General features: G+C 43.5%; 1 protein-coding gene across 2 annotated transcripts in view; it reads right to left on the reverse strand.

The window, feature by feature from the left end:
• abat (4-aminobutyrate aminotransferase) overlaps positions 1-22671 on the reverse strand; it is a 79938-nt gene that overhangs the window by 7311 nt on the left and 49956 nt on the right. For both annotated transcript variants that reach the window (XM_046335254.1, XM_046335253.1), the window contains 6 exons: positions 9782-9831; positions 8966-9046; positions 6974-7066; positions 3126-3188; positions 2158-2221; positions 367-515 (listed from right to left, as the gene is read on the reverse strand). In XM_046335254.1, coding sequence (XP_046191210.1) covers positions 367-515; positions 2158-2221; positions 3126-3188; positions 6974-7066; positions 8966-9046; positions 9782-9831 — 500 coding nt within the window. The remainder of the gene's footprint in view (positions 1-366; positions 516-2157; positions 2222-3125; positions 3189-6973; positions 7067-8965; positions 9047-9781; positions 9832-22671) is intronic.

The raw sequence follows: 22671 nt of genomic DNA on the forward strand, positions 1-22671 counted from the left end.
ACACACACACACACACACACACACACACACACACACACACACACACACACACACACACACACACACACACACACACACACACACACACACACACGTATAATCACGTGTCTATTTCTCCATTCACAGTAGTATAATCACGTGTCATTTCTCCATTTACAGTAGTATAATCACATGTCTATTTCTCCATTTACAGTAGTATAATCACGTGTCCATTTCTCCATTTACAGTAGTATAATCATGTCAGATTTGTTTATGGGCTGGTATTACATGCTTTTAAAATAGCACTTCCAGTTTGAATGGGAATACCGGGAAGATTGGTAGATTCTCAGGAAAATATTAAATCCTAACACACACACACACACACACCTCCTCCAGGCAGCGGGCCTCTTCCTGTGCGTTCTCCCGTGTGAACTCCTCCAGAGGGTACTTCAGTTTAGGGAAGGGAGCGATCGGCCAATCAAATGACGGCACATCCAGCTTGTGGATGGCCTTGGAGTGCGTCGTTGCCAAGCAACCTGAAAACAGATCAGACAGCGTGAGTTGTTGTTCTAAAGGAGTGGGAGGAGTCCTACCCTCGATCGAGCATCCTGATCTGGCGAGCTTTACATTATGTTATGCTACCGGAAAACTAGATGAGAGCGCAGGATGGTGGATCTCTAAATGAGAGCGCAGGATGTTGGCTCTCTAAATGAGAGCGCAGGATGGTGGCTCTCTAAATGAGAGCGCAGGATGCTGGCTCTCTAAATGAGAGCGCAGGATGGTGGCTCTCTAAATGAGAGCGCAGGATGCTGGCTCTCTAAATGAGAGCGCAGGATGGTGGCTCTCTAAATGAGAGCGCAGGATGGTGGCTCTCTAAATGAGAGCGCAGGATGGTGGCTCTCTAAATGAGAGCGCAGGATGGTGGCTCTCTAAATGAGAGCGCAGGATGGTGGCTCTCTAAATGAGAGGCGCAGGATGGTGGCTCTAAATGAGAGCGCAGGATGGTGGCTCTCTAAATGAGAGCGCAGGATGGGATGGTGGCTCTCTAAATGAGAGCGCAGGATGGTGGCTCTCTAAATGAGAGCGCAGGATGGTGGCTCTCTAAATGAGAGCGCAGGATGGTGGCTCTCTAAATGAGAGCGCAGGATGGTGGCTCTCTAAATGAGAGCGCAGGATGGTGGCTCTCTAAATGAGAGCGCAGGATGGTGGCTCTCTAAATGAGAGCGCAGGATGGTGGCTCTCTAAATGAGAGCGCAGGATGGTGGCTCTCTAAATGAGAGCGCAGGATGGTGGCTCTCTAAATGAGAGCGCAGGATGGTGGCTCTCTAAATGAGAGCGCAGGATGGTGGCTCTCTAAATGAGAGCGCAGGATGGTGGCTCTCTAAATGAGAGCGCAGGATGGTGGCTCTCTAAATGAGAGCGCAGGATGGTGGCTCTCTAAATGAGAGCGTAGGATGGTGGCTCTCTAAATGAGAGCGCAGGATGGTGGTATAGTTAGGAATATGGAAGGTTCAATGGATCAGGAAGTCCTCAGGAAATAGGAAGTCCTCCTCAGGATGGTTTAAAACATCAGGATCAGGATGGTGGATCAGGGCCTCAGGATGGTCCTCAGGACGGTGGATCAGGAAGTCCTCAGGATGGTGGATCAGGAAGTCCTCAGGACGGTGGATCAGGAAGTCCTCAGGATGGTGGATCAGGAAGTCCTCAGGACGGTGGATCAGGAAGTCCTCAGGACGGTGGATCAGGAAGTCCTCAGGACGGTGGATCAGGAAGTCCTCAGGATGGTGGATCAGGAAGTACTCAGGACGGTGGATCAGGAAGTCTTCAGGACGGTGGATCGGGAAGTCCCACTCCTTTTGTATTCTATTGTAGTTGTTACCCAGCCAGTCTTCATTGAAGTCGCCCGACAGAATGACAGAATGACAGAATGACAGAATGACAGAATGACCAAACTCTGTCATTTTGGATTTCAGCGTCTAGGTCTGTAAAACAGCTCCTACGAGCAGCTTCTGGGAGTGTAAGGTGACTAGAAGCCATGTCTTTTAGATCTTTGTGTGTCTCACGGTGGATGAGCGATTCCTTCCAACAATACACTGCAAAGCCACCTCCTGATGAGGCAGGTCTGTTACGTTACTTTCATTCAACAATAAGATGTGTACGATATTTAACCTTACTGACCCATTGTTCTGCCATGAAATCCACCCATAAATGACAGGATGCTGAAGTCTGGACAGCCAGGACTCTGAGAGAGAGAGAACAAGGGAGAGAGGAGAGGTGGGAGAGAGGAGAGGGGAGAGGGGGGAGAGAGGAGAGGTGGGAGGAGAGGGGGGAGAGCGAAAAAGGGAGAGGAGAGGGGGAGAGAGAATAAGGAGAGGGGAGAGAATGAGGGAGAGAGGATAGGGGGGAGAGGAGAGGAGGGAGAGAGGAGAGGGGGAGAGAGGAGAGCGGGAGAGAGGAGAGGGGGAGAGAGAACAAGGGAGAGGAGAGGGGGAGAGAGAACAAGGGAGAGGAGAGGGGGAGAGAGAACAAGGGAGAGGAGAGGGGGAGAGAGAATGAAGGAGAGAGGAGAGGGGGAGAGAGAATGAGGGAGAGAGGAGGGAGGGAGAGAGGAGGGAGAGAGACATAGAATTAGAGCGTGAGAGAGTGTTTTTAGTGTGGCTACTAAAGAATAGTCAAGAGAAACGTGATGATGAACACCGGTCATCGCCTGCTCTGATTCTCCACATCTTAACACACACACACACACACACACACACACACACACACACACACACACACACACACACACACACACACACACACACACACACACACACACACACACACACACACACACACACACACACACACACACACACACACACACACACACACCAGATTATACAGCTCAGTTTATACACTGCCCCTCAGCCCCTCCTTCACCAATACATGTGTAAAACCTGGACTATAAATGCTTCCTTCCTGTATTATAGTGATGTACTGATGTTTATTCTACTGAGACATTTACTTTATGTTCCTATTCGTATCTTTTAAAAGTTCTTATTGTTGTTGCATTGTCCAGAAGGAACCTGCCAGTCAGCATCTGATTGGACGACGTGTACCATGTGTATCCTGTACATACCAGGAAGAAAACAGATTTCACCCACCTGGTTGATCATACAGGAGCTCACGTCTTCATCAGAGGGGTTGTTGTGGCCTCTCTCCTTATTCTGAGAGAGAGACAGACAGACAGACAGACAGACAGACAGACAGACAGACAGACAGACAGACAGACAGACAGACAGACAGACAGACAGACAGACAGACAGACAGACAGACAGGCAGACAGACAGGCAGACAGGCAGACAGGCAGACAGGCAGACAGGCAGACAGGACAGACAGACAATATACTATGTTTCAATTGTGTCCAGTTGTATACAGTACATTTTGTAAATATATTGACTATTTAACGTGGATTGTCTCAGCTGAACGTGGTAGAGTTTCATCTATATTGTATATATATTCTGCTTATATTGAGTAGATATTGTATATATATTCTGCTTATATTGAGTAGATAGTGTATATAAATATATACACTGAGTGGACAAAACATTATGAACACCTTCCTAATATTGAGTTGCACCTCCTTTTGCCCTCAGAACAGCCTCAATTCGTTGGGGTTTGGACTCTACAAAGTGTCAATTTGTCAGGGCATTGGACTCTACAAGGTGTTGAAAGTCTTCCACAGGGATTCTGGCCCATGTTGACTCTACAAGGTGTTGAAAGCGTTCCACAGGGATGCTGGTCCATGTTGTGTTGAAAGCGTTCCACAGGGATGCTGGTCCATTCCACAGGGATGCTGGTCCATGTTGACTCTACAAGGTGTTGAAAGTGTTCCACAGGGATGCTGGACCCATGTTGACTCTACAAGGTGTTGAAAGCGTTCCACAGGGATGCTGGCCCATGTTGACTCTACAAGGTGTTGAAAGCGTTCCACAGGGATGCTGGCCCATGTTGACTCTACAAGGTGTTGAAAGCGTTCCACAGGGATGCTGGCCCATGTTGACTCTACAAGGTGTTGAAAGCGTTCCACAGGGATGCTGGCCCATGTTGACTCTACAAGCGTTACAGGGATGCTCCCACTATAAGGTGTTGTGTTCCAGGGATGCTGGCCCATGTTGACTCCACTTCCCACAGTTGTGTCCAGTTGGCTGGATGTCCATTGGGTGGTGGACCATTCTTGATACACACAGGAAACTGTTGAGTGTGAAAAACCCAGCAGCGTTGCAGTTCTTGACACTCAAACCAGTGTGCCTGACACCTACTACCACACCCCGTTCAAAGGCACGTTGTCTTGCCTTCTGAATAGCACACACAGACAATCCTTGTCTCAATTGTCTCAAGGCTTAAAAATCCTTCTTTAACCAGGTCTCCTCCCCTTCATCTACACTAATTGAAGTGGATTTAACAAGTGACATGAATAAGGGATCATAGCTTTCACCTGGATTCACCTGGTCAGTCTATGTCATGTAAAACACCTGGTCAGTCTATGTCATGTTTAACACCTGGTCAGTAACACCTGGTCAGTCTATGTCATGTATAACACCTGGTCAGTCTATGTCATGTTTAACACCTGGTCAGTCTATGTCATGTTTAACACCTGGTCAGTCTATGTCATGTATAACACCTGGTCAGTCTATGTCATGTATAACACCTGGTCAGTCTATGTCACGTATAACACCTGGTCAGTCTAACACCTGGTCAGTCTATGTCATGTATAACACCTGGTCAGTCTATGTCACGTATAACACCTGGTCAGTCTAACACCTGGTCAGTCTATGTCATGTTTAACACCTGGTCAGTAACACCTGGTCAGTCTATGTCATGTATAACACCTGGTCAGTCTATGTCACGTATAACACCTGGTCAGTAACACCTGGTCAGTCTATGTCATGTATAACACCTGGTCAGTCTATGTCATGTATAACACCTATGTCATGTTTAACACCTGGTCAGTCTATGTCATGTATAACACCTGGTCAGTCTATGTCACGTATAACACCTGGTCAGTCTAACACCTGGTCAGTCTATGTCATGTATAACACCTGGTCAGTCTATGTCATGTATAACACCTGGTCAGTCTATGTCACGTATAACACCTGGTCAGTCTAACACCTGGTCAGTCTATGTCATGTATAACACCTGGTCAGTCTATGTCATGTTTAACACCTGGTCAGTCTATGTCATGTATAACACCTGGTCAGTCTATGTCATGTATAACACCTGGTAACAGTATGTCAACACCTGGTCAGTCTATGTCATGTTTAACACCTGGTCAGTCTAACACCTGGTCAGTCTATGTCATGTATAACACCTGGGTCACCTGGTCTAACATCAGTCATGTCATGTTTAACACCTGGTCAGTAACACCTGGTCAGTCTCATGTCATGTTTAACACCTGGTCAGTCTATGTCATGTTTAACACCTGGTCAGTCTATGTCATGTTTAAACACCTGGTCAGTCTATGTCATGTCTAACACCTGGTCAGTCTATGTCATGTGTAACACCTGGTCAGTCTATGTCATGTATAACACCTGGTCAGTCTATGTCATGTATAACACCTGGTCAGTAACACCTGGTCAGTCTATGTCATGTGTAACACCTGGTCAGTCTATGTCATGTATAACACCTGGTCAGTCTATGTCATGTCTAACACCTGGTCAGTCTATGTCATGTATAACACCTGGTCAGTCTATGTCATGTGTAACACCTGGTCAGTCTATGTCATGTATAACACCTGGTCAGTCTATGTCATGTGTAACACCTGGTCAGTCTATGTCATGTATAACACCTGGTCAGTAACACCTGGTCAGTCTATGTCATGTATAACACCTGGTCAGTCTATGTCATGTTTAACACCTGGTCAGTCTATGTCATGTATAACACCTGGTCAGTCTATGTCATGTATAACACCTGGTCAGTCTATGTCATGTATAACACCTGGTCAGTCTATGTCATGTATAACACCTGGTCAGTCTATGTCATGTATAACACCTGGTCAGTCTATGTCATGTTTAACACCTGGTCAGTCTATGTCATGTATAACACCTGGTCAGTCTATGTCATGTATAACACCTGGTCAGTCTATGTCATGTTTAACACCTGGTCAGTCTATGTCATGTATAACACCTGGTCAGTCTAACACCTGGTCAGTAACACCTGGTCAGTCTAACACCTGGTCAGTAACACCTGGTCAGTCAGTCATCTAACACCTGGTCAGTATGTCACACCTGGTCAGTCTATGTCATGTATAACACCTGGTCAGTAACACCTGGTCAGTCTATGTCATGTATAACACCTGGTCAGTAACACCTGGTCAGTCTATGTCATGTATAACACCTGGTCAGTAACACCTGGTCAGTCTATGTCATGTAAAACACCTGGTCAGTAACACCTGGTCAGTCTATGTCATGTATAACACCTGGTCAGTCTATGTCGGTATAACACCTGGTCAGTCTATGTCATGTATAACACCTGGTCAGTAACACCTGGTCAGTCTATGTCATGTATAACACCTGGTCAGTCTATGTCATGTATAACACCTGGTCAGTAACAACACCTGGTAACACCTGGTCTAGTAACACCTGGTCAGTCTATGTCATGTAACACCTGGTCAGTCTATGTCATGTAAAACACCTGGTATAACACCTGGTCAGTCTATGTCATGTAAAACACCTGGTCAGTAACACCTGGTCAGTCTATGTCATGTTTAACACCTGGTCAGTCTATGTCATGTATAACACCTGGTCAGTCTATGTCATGTTTAACACCTGGTCAGTAACACCTGGTCAGTCTATGTCATGTATAACACCTGGTCAGTCTATGTCATGTTTAACACCTGGTCAGTCTATGTCATGTTTAAACACTTTGTGACATCGGCTGAGCTTTAGAAATACATTTGATTGAAAGAGCAGGTGTTCTTAATGTTTTGTAGACTCAGTGTGTGTGTACTCACTCTGTACCAGATGAACATGGCTTTATATGCATTCTCATTGGAGCAGGATCCACAGGCCATGGTCTGAACACGGCTCATACCACTAGGAGCAACCTGGACAGAGGAGGAGAGGGAAGTGGGGAGGAGAGAGAAGGAGCATTGTGGATGGTATCCAGTCTACAGTAGTGGGGTCCAGCTAGTATCCGTCACTAGTTATTGTCTGGTCTATTTAAATGGGGTTCAGCTAGTATCCATCACTAGTTAGTGTCTGGTCTATTTAAATGGGAGGAAGTCAGTCTACAGTAGTGGGGTTCAGCTAGTATCCGTCACTAGTTAGTGTCTGGTCTATTTAAATGGGGTCCAGCTAGTATCCATCACTAGTTAGTGTCTGGTCTATTTAAATGGGGTCCAGCAGTATCCATCACTAGTTAGTGTCTGGTCTATTTAAATCAGCTAGTATCCATCACTAGTTAGTGTCTGGTCTATTTAAATGGGGTTCAGCTAGTATCCATCACTAGTTAGTGTCTGGTCTATTTAAATGGGGTCCAGCTAGTATCCATCACTAGTTAGTGTCTGGTCTATTTAAATGGGGTCCAGCTAGTATCCATCACTAGTTAGTGTCTGGTCTATTTAAATGGGGTCCAGCTAGTATCCATCACTAGTTAGTGTCTGGTCTATTTAAATGGGGTCCAGCTAGTATCCATCACTAGTTAGTGTCTGGTCTATTTAAGTGGGGTCCAGCTAGTATCCATCACTAGTTAGTGTCTGGTCTATTTAAATGGGGTCCAGCTAGTATCCATCACTAGTTAGTGTCTGGTCTATTTAAATGGGGTCCAGCTAGTATCCATCACTAGTTAGTGTCTGGTCTATTTAAATGGGGTCCAGCTAGTATCCATCACTAGTTAGTGTCTGGTCTATTTAAATGGGGTTCAGCTAGTATCCATCACTAGTTATTGTCTGGTCTATTTAAATGGGGTCCAGCTAGTGTCTGGTCTATTTAAATGGGGTCCAGCTAGTATCCATCACTAGTTAGTGTCTGGTCTATTTAAATGGGAGGAAGTCAGTCTACAGTAGTGGGGTTCAGCTAGTATCCATCACTAGTTAGTGTCTGGTCTATTTAAATGGGGTCCAGCTAGTATCCATCACTAGTTAGTGTCTGGTCTATTTAAATGGGGTCCAGCTAGTATCCATCACTAGTTAGTGTCTGGTCTATTTAAATGGGGTTCAGCTAGTATCCATCACTAGTTAGTGTCTGGTCTATTTAAATGGGGTCCAGCTAGTGTCTGGTCTATTTAAATGGGGTCCAGCTAGTATCCATCACTAGTTAGTGTCTGGTCTATTTAAATGGGAGGAAGTCAGTCTACAGTAGTGGGGTTCAGCTAGTATCCATCACTAGTTAGTGTCTGGTCTATTTAAATGGGGTCCAGCTAGTATCCATCACTAGTTAGTGTCTGGTCTATTTAAATGGGGTCCAGCTAGTATCCATCACTAGTTAGTGTCTGGTCTATTTAAATGGGGTCCAGCTAGTATCCATCACTAGTTAGTGTCTGGTCTATTAGTAAAGGATCCAGTGTGTTGTGTGTTGTATGTTGTGTGGTGTGCTGTCGTGTTGTGTTGTGTGTGTGTGGTGTGTGGTGTGTGTGTGTTGTGTGTGTGTTGTGTGTGTGTGGTGTGTGGTGTGTTGTGGTGTGTGCTGTGTGTGTTGTGTGGTGTGGTGTGTGTGTGTGGTGTGTGTTGTGTGTGTGGTGTGTGTTGTGTGTGTTGTGTGTGTGGTATGTGTGTTGTGTTGTGTGTTGTGGTGTGGGTGTGTGGTGTGTGTGTGTTGTGGTGCGTGGTGTGTTGTGGTGTGTGTGTTGTGTTTGTGTGTGTTGTGTATTGTGTGTGTGTTGTGTATTGTGTGTTGTGTGTGTTGTGTGTTGTGGTGTGTGTTGTGGTGTGTGTGTGTGTGTGGTGTGTGGTGTGTTGTGTGTGTGTGTGTGTTGTGTGTTGTGTGTGTGTGTGTGTGTCACTCACTGAGAGAAGGCTTTCTGCCAGCTTTTCCGGAAAGTTCTCGGGTGGCATGATCCCAAGAGCTGGCCTGTTCACAAACGCACTCTGAGAGGAGGAAGAGGTAAACATGGGGAACTGTCAGATAAACCTGAGGAGAGATGTTCAACTCCAATGTCTTCTGATTGGTTTTCAATACCAGTTAGTGCTGAGAGATTCCATTTCGTTAGGGTCTTTTCTCTGTGAGCTCATAGAGAGCAGCAAGGTATCTCTACCTGAATGTACATGATCTGAGTGATTGATAGTTGGTATTCAGCAGTCATGAAGCCTTATTTACTGTGAAGGACGACTGAAATAGTGGTTTTGTCAGACAGCAGAGGCAACAGCTCCATAGTGATGAGATGATGACTTGGAATGAAACAATAAAGTCATCAAATTAAACTAATGTAATATACACAACAACTGAAATATTTGATTAAAGTAAAGTGAATAAATGATGGTTAGTAAGTGATAAGCAGTAATGAACCGTCACTAACATCATGGGATATTTCTTTAAAATATATTCTGTGTTACAGCATTTTACCCACATAAACGCATTCTCCCTCCCTCCCTCCCTCCCTCCCTCCCTCCCTCCCTCCCTCCCTCCCTCCCTCCTCCCTCCCTCCCCCCTCCCTCCCTCCCTCCCTCCCTCCCTCCCTCCCTCCCTCCCTCCCTCCCTCCCTCCCCCTCCCTCCCTCCCTCCCTCCCTCCCTACCTCTACCTCCCCCCTCCCTCCCTCTCCCTGCCTCCCTCCCTCCCCCTACCTCCCCACCTCCCTCCCTCCCTCCCTGCCTACCTACCTACCATATTGTTGGGGTTGGACATCACTTTAATGAGTGAGGGATGGTTGTATCCTGAAAGAGAAAATAAAGAGAAATATTACAATTCGTGTCACCACTTCATTATAACTAAACCATTTGAACCCAATGGAGTCAAACACAAGCTACAACCTAACCAACTATTGTAGTGTAGAAGACTGATTCCCACTGATGTAGCATATGAAACACTACAGTGTTTGACTGTACTATCAGCCTTATATAAAGACCTGCATAGCAGTTCCAGTTTCCACCACTAGGGGCCAGTACGAGAAGAGAGAACCCCTCAGACAGCAGGGCACGAATGCACAAAGAGTCTCAAAGTAGAAGTGCTGATCTAGGATCTGTCTATCTCAGGGCTCTCCAACTCTGTTCCTGGAGAGATACCCTCCTGTAACCTCTACAGGAACAGATGCCCTCCTGTAACCTCTACAGGAACAGATACCCTCCTGTAACCTCTACAGGAACAGATACCCTCCTGTAACCTCTACAGGAACAGATGCCCTCCTGTAACCTCTACAGGAACAGATACCCTCCTGTAACCTCTACAGGAACAGATACCCTCCTGTAACCTCTACAGGAACAGATACCCTCCTGTAACCTCTACAGGAACAGATACCCTCCTGTAACCTCTACAGGAACAGATACCCTCCTGGAACCTCTACAGGAACAGATACCCTCCTGGAACCTCTACAGGAACAGATAGCCTCCTGGAACCTCTACAGGAACAGATACCCTCCTGTAACCTCTACAGGAACAGATACCCTCCTGAAACCTCTACAGGAACAGATAGCCTCCTGTAACCTCTACAGGAACAGACACCCTCCTGGAACCTCTACAGGAACAGATAGCCTCCTGGAACCTCTACAGGAACAGATACCCTCCTGTAACCTCTACAGGAACAGACACCCTCCTGTAACCTCTACAGGAACAGATAACCCCAGGAACAAACCTCTGAAACAGGAACAGATACCCTCCTGTAACCTCTACAGGAACAGATACCCTCCTGGAACCTCTACAGGAACAGATACCCTCCTGTAACCTACAGGAACAGATACCCTCCTGGAACCTCTACAGGAACAGATACCCTCCTGTAACCTACAGGAACAGATACCCTCCTGTAACCTCTACAGGAACAGACAGCCTCCTGTAACAGGGTTGGAGAGCCCTGGTCGATATATTGTTCTTCTTAATGATCCTGGATCAGCAGTCTGACTGTGAGACACTGTGTGGATACAGGCCCTGAAGTTATAGAGCCTCATCATCCTAACCTACCACTTTCCCAACACACCTGGGTTCAAAACCTATTCGATATTTCCCGAAAACTTTTAGAATTTGCTTTAGCCTGCCTGGAGTGCCAGATGGGCGGGGTTTTTGTATTTTATTTATTTATTATTTAGAGCCATTCTATTGGTCCGTTAAAGCCAGGCCACCGCAATCAATCAAGCGAATAAATTGTATTTAAAATAGTATTTGAACCCAGGTCAGTTAACACAAAGAATGTGGTTCTCTATGACAGCTGTTTTAGCCAGCAAAACTATACATCATGACATGCAGCCTGGCTTCATACCCAGATACTAGCATGAGGACTTCAAGCTTAGTGTAGAGTGAGGCAGCAAAGCAGGTTGCTCTTTGAAGGTTGTGATTGTAGGTGTACTTTGACGGAAAGTGCACCGGGTGTATGGCCACGGGGCTGTGTGTGTCTGGTCCAATACAGTGTGTGTGTGATCTCTGCCTCATGGCTTTATCTCAGTATTCCAGACTACTGTTACACCTCAGAGACAGAGAGACATTTAGAGAGAGAGAGAGAGAGACAGAGAAATTGAGAGAGAGACAGAGAGAAATTGAGAGACAGAGAGTGAGAGAGAGAGAAATTGAGAGACAGAGAGTGAGAGAGAGAGAAATTGAGAGACAGAGAGTGAGAGAGACAAAGAGAGAGACAGACAAAGAGAGAGAGAGACAAAGAGAGAGAGAGAGAGACAGAGAAATTGAGAGAGAAATTGAGAGAGAGAGAGAGAGAGAGAGAGAGAGAGCAGAGAAATTGAGAGAGAAATTGAGAGAGAGAGAGAGAAATTGAGAGACAGAGAGTGAGAGAGACAAAGAGTGAGAGAGACAAAGAGTGAGAGAGACAAAGAGAGAGACAGAGAAATTGAGAGAGAAAAACAGAGAGGGGAGGGGGTTATTGCAGGTCTTGTGATTATTTATTTGTAATTGCATTGGTCCAGGGCAGGGGCCTGTGTGTGAATGGCCTGTGACAGGGTGAGTCATTGACCTGTCTCCATGCAGTCTGTTAGAGAGAAGCTGATTGGATAATATTAACAATAAATACTGTCAAACCCCTGGCCTCTGTGGCTGTCTGTGTATGTATGTGTGTGTGTGTGTCTGTGTATGTATGTGTGCGTGCCTGTATGTGTGTGTGTGTGTCTGTGTATGTATGTGTGCGTGCCTGTATGTGTGTGTGTGTGTCTGTGTATGTATGTGTGTGTGTGTGTATGTGTGTGTGTGTGTGTGTGTGTCTGTGTATGTATGTATGTGTGTGTGTGTGTGTCTGTGTATGTATGTGTGTGTGTATGTATGTGCGTGCCTGTGTATGTATGTGTGTGTGTATGCGTGCCTGTGTGTGTGTGTGTGTGTGTGCGTGCCTGTGTGTGTATGCGTGTCTGTGTGTGTATGTGTGCGTGCCTATGTGTGTATGCATGTCTGTGTGTGTATGTGCGTGCCTGTGTGTGTATGCGTGTGTGTGTGTGTGTGTGTGTGTGTGTGTGTGTGTGTGTGTGTGTGTGTGTGTGTGTGTGTGTGTGTTGGTCTCTACGTATGTCTCAGTGCGAAACGCACCATCTCCCCTCTTATTAAACTGTCGCTGAGTTGTCACAGCGAGTTTACAACAGGACATGCTTCTGGTAACCCTAGCAACCAGGGCTATGTGTTACTATGGCAGCATTAGTCCCCTGAGAGAGAGAGAGAACAGCATCACAGAGACACAAACCCTACTGTAGATCACTGACCTGTCTGACTGGACCACAACACTTTATCACTCATCATCACCAGTGGGGTAGTGGAAGGTAAACGCTGAGAATATACAGGGCTTTTCTTGATTTACCATGAAGGTAAACGCTGAGAATATACAGGGCTTTTCTTGATTTACCATGAAGGTAAACGCTGAGAATATACAGGGCTTTTCTTGATTTACCATGAAGGTAAACGCTGAGAATATACAGGGCTTTTCTTGATTTACCATGAAGGTAAACGCTGAGAATATACAGGGCTTTTCTTGATTTACCACGAAGGTAAACGCTGAGAATATACAGGGCTTTTCTTGATTTACCATGAAGGTAAACGTTGAGAATATACAGGGCTTTTCTTGATTTACCATGAAGGTAAACGCTGAGAATATACAGGGCTTTTCTTGATTTACCATGAAGGTAAACGCTGAGAATATACAGGGCTTTTCTTGATTTACCATGAAGGTAAACGCTGAGAATATACAGGGCTTTTCTTGATTTACCATGAAGGTAAACGCTGAGAATATACAGGGCTTTTCTTGATTTACCATGAAGGTAAACGCTAAGAATATACAGGGCTTTTCTTGATTTACCACGAAGGTAAACGCTGAGAATATACAGGGCTTTTCTTGATTTACCACGAAGGTAAACGCTGAGAATATACAGGGCTTTTCTTGATTTACCACGAAGGTAAACGCTGAGAATATACAGGGCTTTTCTTGATTTACCATGAAGGTAAACGTTGAGAATATACAGGGCTTTTCTTGATTTACCATGAAGGTAAACGCTGAGAATATACAGGGCTTTTCTTGATTTACCATGAAGGTAAACGCTGAGAATATACAGGGCTTTTCTTGATTTACCATGAAGGTAAACGCTGAGAATATACAGGGCTTTTCTTGATTTACCATGAAGGTAAACGCTGAGAATATACAGGGCTTTTCTTGATTTACCATGAAGGTAAACGTTGAGAATATACAGGGCTTTTCTTGATTTACCACGAAGGTAAACGCTGAGAATATACAGGGCTTTTCTTGATTTACCACGAAGGTAAACGCTGAGAATATACAGGGCTTTTCTTGATTTACCACGAAGGTAAACGCTGAGAATATACAGGGCTTTTCTTGATTTACCACGAAGGTAAACGCTGAGAATATACAGGGCTTTTCTTGATTTACCACGAAGGTAAACGCTGAGAATATACAGGGCTTTTCTTGATTTACCACGAAGGTAAACGCTGAGAATATACAGGGCTTTTCTTGATTTACCACGAAGGTAAACGCTGAGAATAACAGGGCTTTTCTTGATTTACCATGAAGGTAAACGTTGAGAATATACAGGGCTTTTCTTGATTTACCATGAAGGTAAACGCTGAGAATATACAGGGCTTTTCTTGATTTACCATGAAGGTAAACGCTGAGAATATACAGGGCTTTTCTTGATTTACCATGAAGGTAAACGCTGAGAATATACAGGGCTTTTCTTGATTTACCATGAAGGTAAACGTTGAGAATATACAGGGCTTTTCTTGATTTTTAAACGCTGAGAATATACAGGGCTTTTCTTGATTTACCACGAAGGTAAACGCTGAGAATATACAGGGCTTTTCTTGATTTACCACGAAGGTAAACGCTGAGAATATACAGGGCTTTTCTTGATTTACCACGAAGGTAAACGCTGAGAATATACAGGGCTTTTCTTGATTTACCATGAAGGTAAACGCTGAGAATATACAGGGCTTTTCTTGATTTACCCGCTGAGAATATACAGGGCTTTTCTTGATTTACCATGAAGGTAAACGCTGAGAATATACAGGGCTTTTCTTGATTTACCATGAAGGTAAACGCTGAGAATATACAGGGCTTTTCTTGATTTACCATGAAGGTAAACGCTGAGAATATACAGGGCTTTTCTTGATTTACCATGAAGGTAAACGTTGAGAATATACAGGGCTTTTCTTGATTTACCATGAAGGTAAACGCTGAGAATATACAGGGCTTTTCTTGATTTACCACGAAGGTAAACGCTGAGAATATACAGGGCTTTTCTTGATTTACCACGAAGGTAAACGCTGAGAATATACAGGGCTTTTCTTGATTTACCACGAAGGTAAACGCTGAGAATATACAGGGCTTTTCTTGATTTACACGAAGGTAAACGCTGAGAATATACAGGGCTTTTCTTATACAGAGAATATACAGGGCTTTTCTTGATTTACCACGAAGGTAAACGCTGAGAATATACAGGGCTTTTCTTGATTTACCACGAAGGTAAACGCTGAGAATATACAGGGCTTTTCTTGATTTACCACGAAGGTAAACGCTGAGAATATACAGGGCTTTTCTTGATTTACCACGAAGGTAAACGCTGAGAATATACAGGGCTTTTCTTGATTTACCACGAAGGTAACCGCTGAGAATATACAGGGCTTTTCTTGATTTACCACGAAGGTAAACGCTGAGAATATACAGGGCTTTCTTGATTTACCATGAAGGTAAACGCTGAGAATATACAGGGCTTTTCTTGATTTACCATGAAGGTAAACGCTGAGAATATACAGGGCTTTTCTTGATTTACCATGAAGGTAAACGCTGAGAATATACAGGGCTTTTCTTGATTTACCATTAATAGCGATTAGAGTTGACCGACTACATGTTAACTACATCACTGGCATGTAATCTGGTCCTTAACCTGCTAACTCCTACAGTCCTTAACCTGCTAACTCCTACTGCATGTAATCTGGTCCTTAACCTGCTAACTCCTACAGTCCTTAACCTGCTAACTCCTACAGTCCTTAACCTGCTAACTCCTACTGCATGTAATCTGGTCCTGATATCTGTATTGAGCCAATGTTGCCATTAGTTATATGTTAACTATATATTTTAAATCTTAGTCCACCTTCTCTCTGGGTAGAACCTTTAAATCTGAATCCACCTTCTCTCTGGGTAGAACCTTTAAATATTAGTCCACCTTCTCTCTGGGTAGAACCTTTAAATATTAGTCCACCTTCTCTCTGGGTAGAACCTTTAAATATTAGTCCACCTTCTCTCTGGGTAGAACCTTTAAATATTAGTCCACCTTCTCTCTGGGTAGAACCTTTAAATCTTAGTCCACCTTCTCTCTGGGTAGAACCTTTAAATCTTAGTCCACCTTCTCTCTGGGTAGAACCTTTAAATATTAGTCCACCTTCTCTCTGGGTAGAACCTTTAAATATTAGTCCACCTTCTCTCTGGGTAGAACCTTTAAATCTTAGTCCACCTTCTCTCTGGGTAGAACCTTTAAATCTTAGTCCACCTTCTCTCTGGGTAGAACCTTTACATCTTATTCCACTTTCTCTCTGGGTAGAACCTTTAAATCTTAGTCCACCTTCTCTCTGGGTAGAACCTTTAAATCTTAGTCCACCTTCTCTCTGGGTAGAACCTTTAAATCTTAGTCCACCTTCTCTCTGGGTAGAACATTTACATCTTATTCCACCTTCTCTCTGGGTAGAACCTTTAAATATTAGTCCACCTTCTCTCTGGGTAGAACCTTTAAATCTTAGTCCACCTTCTCTCTGGGTAGAACCTTTACATCTTATTCCACTTTCTCTCTGGGTAGAACCTTTAAATCTTAGTCCACCTTCTCTCTGGGTAGAACCTTTAAATCTTAGTCCACCTTCTCTCTGGGTAGAACCTTTAAATCTTAGTCCACCTTCTCTCTGGGTAGAACCTTTAAATCTTAGTCCACCTTCTCTCTGGGTAGAACATTTACATCTTATTCCACCTTCTCTCTGGGTAGAACCTTTAAATCTTAGTCCACCTTCTCTCTGGGTAGAACCTTTAAATCTTAGTCCACCTTCTCTCTGGGTAGAACCTTTAAATCTTAGTCCACCTTCTCTCTGGGTAGAACCTTTAAATCTTAGTCCACCTTCTCTCTGGGTAGAACCTTTAAATCTTAGTCCACCTTCTCTCTGGGTAGAACCTTTAAATCTTAGTCCACCTTCTCTCTGGGTAGAACCTTTAAATCTTAGTCCACCTTCTCTCTGGGTAGAACCTTTAAATCTTAGTCCACCTTCTCTCTGGGTAGAACCTTTAAATCTTAGTCCACCTTCTCTCTGGGTAGAACCTTTAAATCTTAGTCCACCTTCTCTCTGGGTAGAACCTTTAAATCTTAGTCCACCTTCTCTCTGGGTAGAACCTTTAAATCTTAGTCCACCTTCTCTCTGGGTAGAACCTTTAAATCTTAGTCCACCTTCTCTCTGGGTAGAACCTTTAAATCTTAACCCACCTTCTCTCTGGGTAGAACCTTTAAATCTTAGTCCACCTTCTCTCTGGGTAGAACCTTTAAATCTTAGTCGCCCTTCTCTCTGGGTAGAACCTACCTCTCCTGTTCTATTATAGTCCTAGTCAGAGAGATTCTCAACTAGAATAGCTACATTGTGTCCTTCCTCCACTTCCTGACAGTTCCATTAGGTTTCATAACATCACTGTATAATGTTCTCAGTTAATAGGAGACATACTGTAGACACACATTTACATCATTAATGACTCAATGGAAATCCATCAGGACAAAGTCAAATATCACACACACACACACACACACACACACCCTTATCCTCATAAACCAGATAGGAGATGAATAAGCCCCTGAACAGATGGCTTCTCTCTCAGTCTCAGATAAGACAGAGTCCTAGAAACACTCCACACGCCCTACATGCCCCCTATTCCCTACATATTACTCTGGTCTAAAGTAGTGCACTATAAATGGCTCCCTATTCCCTACATAGAGCTCTGGTCAAAAGTAGTGAACTATAAATGGCTCCCTATTCCCTACATAGAGCTCTGGTCAAAAGTAGTGAACTATAAATGGCTCCCCTATTCCCTACATAGAGCTCTGGCCAAAAGTAGTGCACTATAAATGGCTCCCTATTCCCTACATAGAGCTCTGGTCAACAGTTGTGCACTATAAATGGCTCCTATTCCCTACATAGAGCTCTGGTCAAAAGTAGTGCACTATAAATGGCTCCCTATTCCCTACACAGAGCTCTGGTCAAAAGTTGTGCACTATAAATGGCTCCTATTCCCTACATAGAGCTCTGGTCAAAAGTTGTGCACTATAAATGGCTCCCTATTCCCTACATAGAGCTCTGGTCAAAAGTTGTGCACTATAAATGGCTCCCTATTCCCTACATAGAGCTCTGGTCAAAAGTAGTGCACTATAAATGCCTCCCTATTCCCTACATAGAGCTCTGGTCAAAAGTAGTGCACTATAAATGGCTCCTATTCCCTACACAGAGCTCTGGTCAAAAGTTGTGCACTATAAATGGCTCCCTATTCCCTACATAGAGCTCTGGTCAAAAGTTGTGCACTATAAATGGCTCCCTATTCCCTACATAGAGCTCTGGTCAAAAGTAGTGCACTATAAATGGCTCCCTATTCCCTACATAGAGCTCTGGTCAAAAGTAGTGCACTATAAATGCCTCCCTATTCCCTACATAGAGCTCTGGTCAAAAGTAGTGCACTATAAATGCCTCCCTATTCGCTACATAGAGCTCTGGTCAAAAATAGTGCACTATAAATGGTTCCCTATTACCCACATAGAGCTCTGGTTAAAAGTAGTGCACTATTCCCTACATAGAGCTCTGGTTAAAAGTAGTGCACTATAAATGGCTCCCTATTACCTACATAGAGCTCTGGTCAAAAGTAGTGCACTATAAATGGAAAAGGGAGCCATTTGGGACACGAACACTATCAATCCATTGAAGTGCAGAGCAGCGTCCAGTATGTAGAAGCTTTATCATTGAGAGAACAGAGAGCGTTGGCTACTCTGTCAGGTCACGACCCAGCCTGAAATACGACGCTTCCTGGCTAATGAGTAGCTGCAGTTTATACAGTAACTTCGGAAGTATTCAGACCCCTTGACCTTTCCACATTTTGTTACGATACAGCCTAATTACAAAACTGGTTAAATAGTTTCTTCCCGATCCTTTATCTACGTAAAATACCCCATAATGACAAAGCATAAACAGGTCAACTTTGTTTGCTAATTTATTACAAATAAAAAAAACTTTGTTGAAGCACCTTTGGCAGCGATTATAGCATAGAGTCTTCTTGGGTATGACGCTACAAGTTTGGCACACCTGTATTTGGGGAGTTTCTCCCATTCTTCTCTGCAGATCCTCTCAAGCTCTGTCAGGTTGAATGGGGAGGGTCACTGCACAGCTACTTTCAGGTCTCTCCAGAGATGTTCGATCGGGTTCAAGTCCGGGCTCTGGCTGGGCCACTCAAGGACATTCAGAGACTTGTCCCGAAGCCACTCCTACGTTGTCTTGGCTGTGTGCTTAGGGTCGTGGTCCTGTTGGAAGGTGAACCTTCGCCCCAGTCTGAGGTCCTGAGTGCTCTGGAGCAGGTTTTCATCAAGGATCTCTGTGTATTTTGCTTCGTTCATCTTTGCCTCCATCCTGACTAGTCTCCCAGTTCCTGCTGCTGAAAAACATCCCCACAGCATGATGCTGCCACCACCATGCTTCACCATAGGGATGATGCCAGGTTTCTCAAGGTATGAGAGTCTTTAGGTGTCTTTTGGCAAACTCCAAGCGGACTGTCATGTGCCTTTTACCGAGGAGTGGCTTCTGTCTGGCCACTCCACCATAAAGGCCTTTATTACCATAAAGACCCTTCCCCAGATCTGGGCCTCCACACAATCATGTCTCTGAGGTCAAAGGACAATTCCTTCGACCTTATGGCTTGGTTTTTCCTCTGACATGCACTGTCAGCTGTGGGACCTTATATAGACAGGTGTGTTTCCAAATCATGTCCAATCAAATTAATTTACCACAGGTTAAATCAAGTAGTAGAAACATCTCAAGGATGATCAATGGAAACAGGATGCACCTGAGCTCAAATAAGAGTCTCATAGCAAAGGGTCTGAATACTTATATAAATAAGGAATCTGTTTTTAAATTTTTATACATTTTCCAACTAATCATGTTGTTATTATGGGGTATTGTGTTTGGATTGCTGAGGATTTTTATTTATTTAATCAATTATAGAAAAAGGCTGTAACGTAACAAAATGTGGAAAAAGTCAAGGGGTCTGAATACTTTACGAATGCACTGTATATACACACACTAGACCTAGACCTCATTATGACTAAACACACGAGGACAAGGTCATCAATAACTGCCTTACCTGTCCTAGACCTCATCATAACTAAACACATGAGGACAAGGTCATCAATAACTGCCTTACCTGTCCTAGACCTCATTATGACTAAACACATGATGACCTCATCATAACTAAACACACGAGGACGAGGTCATCAATAACTGCCTTACCTGTCCTAGACCTCATCATAACTAAACACATGATGACCTCATCATAACTAAACACATGAGGTCAAGGTCATCAATAACTGCCTTATCTGTCCTAGACCTCATCATAACTAAACACATGAGGTCAAGGTCATCAATAACTGCCTTATCTGTCCTAGACCTCATCATAACTAAACACATGAGGACAAGGTCATCAATAACTGCCTTATCTGTCCTAGACCTCATCATGACTAAACACATGAGGACAAGGTCATCAATAACTGCCTTATCTGTCCTAGACCTCATCATAACTAAACACATGAGGACAAGGTCATCAATAACTGCTGTCATGTTTGTCATACGAATGAGACCAAGGGTATATATAGCGTGCTATGCGTACATTCTTCTTTATTTAAAGAATGAAACACTGAACAAACTAACAAAATACTAAACATAGAACAAGATCCCACAAACACCAAAGGAATATGGCTACCTAAATATGGTCCCCAATCAGAGACAACGATAAACAGCTGCCTCTGATTGGGAACCATATCAGGCCACCATAAACATACAAAACCCCTAGACAATACAAAACCCCTAGACCATACAAAACCCCTAGACCATACAAAAACCCCTAGACCATACAAAAACCCCTAGACAATACAAAACCCCTAGACAATACAAAACCCCTAGACAATACAAAACCCCTAGACCATACAAAACCCCTAGACCATACAAAACCCCTAGACCATACAAAACCCATAGACAATACAAAACCCCTAGACAATACAAAACCCCTAGACAATACAAAACCCATAGACAATACAAAACCCCTAGACAATACAAAACCCCTAGACAATACAAAACCCCTAGACCATACAAAACCCCTAGACCATACAAAACCCCTAGACCATACAAAACCCCTAGACAATACAAAACCCCTAGACCATACAAAACCCCTAGACAATACAAAACCCCTAGACAATACAAAAACCCCTAGACAATACAAAACCCCTAGACAATACAAAACCCCTAGACCATACAAAACCCCTAGACCATACAAAACCCATAGACAATACAAAACCCCTAGACCATACAAAACCCCTAGACAATACAAAACCCATAGACATTTACATTTACATTTAAGTCATTTAGCAGACAATATAAAACCCCTAGACAATACAAAACCCCTAGACCATACAAAACCCCTAGACCATACAAAACCCCTAGACCATACAAAACCCCTAGACAATACAAAACCCCTAGACAATACAAAACCCCTAGACAATACAAACCCATAGACATTTACATTTACATTTAAGTCATTTAGCAGACAATATAAAACCCCTAGACAATACAAAACCCCTAGACAATACAAAACCCACTAGACAATACAAAACCCCTAGACCATACAAAACCCCTAGACAATACAAAACCCACTAGACAATACAAAACCCCTAGACAATACAAAACCCCTAGACAATACAAAACCCCTAGACAATACAAAACCCCTAGACAATACAAAACCCCTAGACCATACAAAACCCCTAGACGATACAAAACCCCTAGACAATACAAAACCCATAGACATTTACATTTACATTTAAGTCATTTAGCAGACAATATAAAACCCCTAGACAATACAAAACCCCTAGACAATACAAAAACCCCTAGACAATACAAAACCCCTAGACAATACAAAACCCCTAGACCATACAAAACCCCTAGACAATACAAAACCCCTAGACAATACAAAACCCCCTAGACAATACAAAACCCCTAGACCATACAAAACCCCTAGACAATACAAAACCCCTAGACAATACAAAACCCATAGACAATACAAAACCCATAGACAATACAAAACCCCTAGACAATACAAAACCCCTAGACAATACAAAACCCCTAGACATTTACATTTACATTTAAGTCATTTAGCAGACAATACAAAACCCCTAGACCATACAAAACCCCTAGACAATACAAAACCCCTAGACAATACAAAACCCCTAGACAATACAAAACCCCTAGACAATACAAAACCCCTAGACAATACAAAACCCCTAGACAATACAAAACCCCTAGACAATACAAAACCCATAGACAATACAAAACCCCTAGACCATACAAAACCCCTAGACAATACAAAACCCCTAGACAATACAAAACCCCTAGACAATACAAAACCCCTAGACAATACAAAACCCCTAGACCATACAAAACCCCTAGACCATACAAAACCCCTAGACAATACAAAACCCATAGACATTTACATTTACATTTAAGTCATTTAGCAGACAATATAAAACCCCTAGACAATACAAAACCCATAGACAATACAAAACCCCTAGACAATACAAAACCCATAGACATTTACATTTACATTTAAGTCATTTAGCAGACAATATAAAACCCCTAGACAATACAAAACCCTAGACAATACAAAACCCCTAGACAATACAAAACCCCTAGACAATACAAAACCCCTAGACAATACAAAACCCCTAGACAATACAAAACCCCTAGACAATACAAAAACCCTAGACAATACAAAACCCCTAGACAATACAAAACCCCTAGACAATA

Source organism: Oncorhynchus gorbuscha, unplaced genomic scaffold (genome assembly GCF_021184085.1).
Source record: "Oncorhynchus gorbuscha isolate QuinsamMale2020 ecotype Even-year unplaced genomic scaffold, OgorEven_v1.0 Un_scaffold_691, whole genome shotgun sequence".
NCBI lineage: Eukaryota > Metazoa > Chordata > Actinopteri > Salmoniformes > Salmonidae > Oncorhynchus > Oncorhynchus gorbuscha.